The following is a 3,776-nucleotide window of genomic DNA, read 5'->3' on the forward strand; positions in this document are numbered from 1 at the left end:
TATGGACACAATAAAATTCTGTAAGTCTTGAAGTTCTTACAATTTAGGGATTGGCGTGTGTCACAAGTAATGACAACTCCTAAGAGGGTGTAATATCTACTTTTAGATATCCTCAAGGATTCTCTCGGCTATCCTAAAAAGGTATCTTTCTCCACATAATAACTACACCCACCTAGGGTTCATCTATGGTAACGCAATCTAAAAACTTGAATTCTCTTGCCCACTGCTTGAGTCTAAAATCATTCACTAATTTGACCGTTGGAGAGCATTTGGCTGGAACACACCCTCCCTCGGGCTCTTGGCTTGCTCATTGTTGTTTCACTGTTTTGCAAGTTGCTCCGATTTGTGCTCAACAACTACTCATGGAGGTGCACGAATTTGGTTCCAACAGTTAGAGTTGCACAATGGCAAATACTATTAAGTATAAATAGCAAGGGCAACTTATGTGCCTCTACCCTTGCTTTGCCCTTGTCTTCGACTAATAGGTGGAGATCCTCTTAGCCCCTGTTCTAGCCCAAAACTTCTCAAGGGAACAATTTATGAAAAACTGGTAGCCAATGAAAACCAGTCTAGCTTTCTCGTCCAAATTAACACTAGAAAAGGACAATACTAAATCCTGCTTAGGAGTAGTTCGAGATGATCCAAGATAGTCCTAGGAGTCTAGCCCCGTGAGAATACCATTAATATGTGCTTTTTTTCGTGGGGATGTGCATTTTCTCATGGCGATGCAAGTACTCTATATATATAACCCATTCCTATAATGGTTCCTAGCTCCGCTTTTGATCGAAAAGCATTTTGGCATATTTCACTCAAACTACAACAAGTGAATTTGTTTTTATTAATATAGCCTACAAATGGGATATGCAAACATGTCACTTGCGTATATTATAATACGTGAAAGGTACATCATCACCTATCAAGTCTTCAAATACACATAAGTTTATGTTCTTAACCGCATATGCATTAGCTAGAACCTCATCTCAAAAGAAGGAAAGTTATTTGAAACCCTAGCACAATATTTGGCTTTCTTTTCTCACAGTACGGCCTCCAACGCACAAAAATACTTTGATTGAAGCAGATCGTAAGCTTAAATATATTAAAATTTGACTTTCCTACACACGGTTTCAAAACTGTAGAGGGCATTCAAGCATTAGTGGAGATCTGCCGGCCAACGTCGGCAGCGTATATATTACATGATCATATGAGTCAGTAACCTTCTCAAGCCGCAAACTACGGTGGCGCCATTAAGTATGCTATATGGCAATTGGCAAGGACTATATGATTATGGGAGTTCACGCTATAATAGAATATACAAGATACTAATCACACTGTATAGAATTAATAATGCATCATAATCACAATGGAGGAATTTTTGTTTTCGAAGACATAAAGGAAAATTGGTGTCACACAATCACCGAAACTAGTTTTACAAATGAAGCTAAAGCCACTTCACATCCCCAAACACGGACCGAGTGCACTTCTCTGCATTCGGAGAAAAAAAATAACTAAAACGAAAATAAAAATTCAACCAATTAACTTTTTGGCAGAAAAAAATGTTTGGTCTAAAATGTACTTTTACTCAGCGGTTTCTTGTGCTCAGACCAGGCTACCTTTCATCTACCGTGAATAGGACAGCGGTCATCGAAGGATAGCCGGGAAACCCACTTCGTGAGCGACTGTCCTCTCGAGTGGCTTAAATGGCTGCTTTGGCTGCGGCCATTGACCTCAGGGACGTTGTAATATTCCCCTACAAATGCCTTCAGTCTCTGCATTGCCAAATCCAGAGTTCTCTCGGGCAAGTTGGCAAAGCAGACACGGAACCAACCAGGTTCCGTGCAATGACAAGACGATCCAGGAGAGATATTGAGGTGAACTTCGTATACAATCTTTTTCCAGAGCTCCATTTCGGCTTCAAAGGTGTTTGACCTAAGCAAGTGCCTCATATCCACCCAACAGAACAAGCCAGCATTGCCGTTGAGGCAGCTAATGCCAGCTTTCTGAAGGCCGGAGACGAGATTTTTCTGCTGTTGTTTGAGTCTTTTGTGGTTCTCGGCTATGTAGTTCTTAGTGAGTTTCTTGTCAGATAGCATGGCGGAGAGAAGGTGCTGAGTTTGAGAAGAAACAAGACCAAAGCTTGACATTTTTGTAGCGGCGGCCACAACCATGTCGTCGTTGGAGTAAATGGCGCCAACCCGAAAACCCGGAAGGCCAAGATCCTTAGACAGGCTATAGACAACGTGAACTCGCTGCCAAACTTCGGAATTCTCATCACAGTTTGTGTCTTTGAGAACTTCCATGACGCTTATAAAGGATGGGGAGCTAAAAGCCGTGCCGGAGTAAATTTCGTCGCTAATGAGGTGGATGCCTTTGTCTTCAACGAAGGAAAGGAGGAGGTAGAGTTCGTTTCTGGTCATTGTGGTGCCCAATGGGTTTGATGGGTTCGTGACCAAGACGCCTTTGACTCTGAGATTGCGTTTTTCGGCTTCTTGGTAGGCTTCTTCCAGAGCGGTTTCAGTAATTTGGAAGCCATTGGAGCTTGTGCAGTGAATGGGTACAATCTCGACTCCAGTTCGCCACTTGAGGTCTCTATCAAATCTGTAAGACACGTAAGAAAATACTCGGCTATGAGGGATGAGATTACTGTTTAGTTCATGCCCCACGTCAGAATACTAAAAAAGTAGTAGGTCCTACATTTCAAATTGTTTGTAAAAAAACAAAGAAAAAAAAATGAAGTGAAGATTAAGACACGTACCCTGGGTAGTATGGGGTAGGAATAAGAACGGCTTCGCCGGGGTCAGCAAGGCAGAAAATAAAGGTCTCATTGGCTGAAGTTGCACCGGCGGTGAGCACTAAGTGGTTGGGATCAAAGGTCACTTTGTTCCCTCGGATTTCCGCCATGAAATCTACCATTGCCTGTAAGAAAAATAATCAAGAACTGAGTTAGACATGCAACTGGCTTCTAGTAGTAGCTTTTAATTACATTAACGGAAAGTGAGCTTATACTATAAATTATTATAATTTATACGTTTACCTTTTTGAATGCGGGAAGGCCATGATAATCTTGGAAGAGAGCAAGCTCTGCAAATATGGATTCTCCATTTTTTTTAAATGCAGCTGCTTCTGGATTCTTAGCCAGCCATGACTCGAGAAGATCAAAGCAGAGCTGGAAAAAAAAATTTGAACGCACAAAGTTTATATACTGAATATAACTACATATAGTAACATATATGCATGGTAGTAATAAAAAATTAAGCTCGTAAATTATAATAATTAATTACGTGATTTTCTGCGAGACCCATTTGAATAATCCCGTTTGTGTTGTGGACCTCATGGTAGGGGTTCTTCTCATACTCTTGCCAACCTAAGAAGTAGGAGGAGTCTTGGCCGTGAGAGTTGAACGTAGCGTTTCTGGATAACATGCGCATTTTGGTTAATTTTCTTCTGTATGGATACAAGCTATAAGACAGAAGTGTGGAAATGAAGAGAAAGCAATAGAGAGAGAGTTTGAGGTTTTGGTTTTGGATTACAAGTTTGAAGTGGGATATTGGATGTTGTTGGACTGGAGGGGTCTATATATAGCAAAAAAGTAATCATATAAATTTAAATATATAGAAATTATTTGTCTAACAAAGGAATGTCACGTCACACTGAGTAGTTATATTTTTGAGAAATGATAAGGATATTATCTCAAAATGATACTTTTTATGAATTCTCTGTTATCTTACATTTTAACATTAGTTTAAGCGCCTGTATTATAAATATTGTACCAAAAACAT

The 3,776-nt window shown here is 40.2% G+C and overlaps 1 protein-coding gene across 1 annotated transcript; it reads right to left on the minus strand.

Annotated features, from left to right (window-relative positions):
* Positions 1–1,355: 1,355 nt before the first annotated feature.
* Positions 1,356–3,529, minus strand: LOC103931408 (1-aminocyclopropane-1-carboxylate synthase). Its single transcript, NM_001302276.1, is given in 4 exon segments — positions 1,356–2,595; positions 2,753–2,913; positions 3,032–3,163; positions 3,279–3,529. Coding segments are annotated over 4 exon segments (1,422 nt in total). The 5' UTR covers positions 3,426–3,529; the 3' UTR covers positions 1,356–1,613.
* Between the last annotated feature and the right edge of the window lie 247 nt (positions 3,530–3,776).

Source organism: the organism of the source record quoted next, unplaced genomic scaffold, assembly GCF_019419815.1.
Source record: "Pyrus x bretschneideri cultivar Hongxiangsu unplaced genomic scaffold, Pyrus_bretschneideri_v1 Contig18, whole genome shotgun sequence".
Taxonomy (NCBI): domain Eukaryota; kingdom Viridiplantae; phylum Streptophyta; class Magnoliopsida; order Rosales; family Rosaceae; genus Pyrus; species Pyrus x bretschneideri.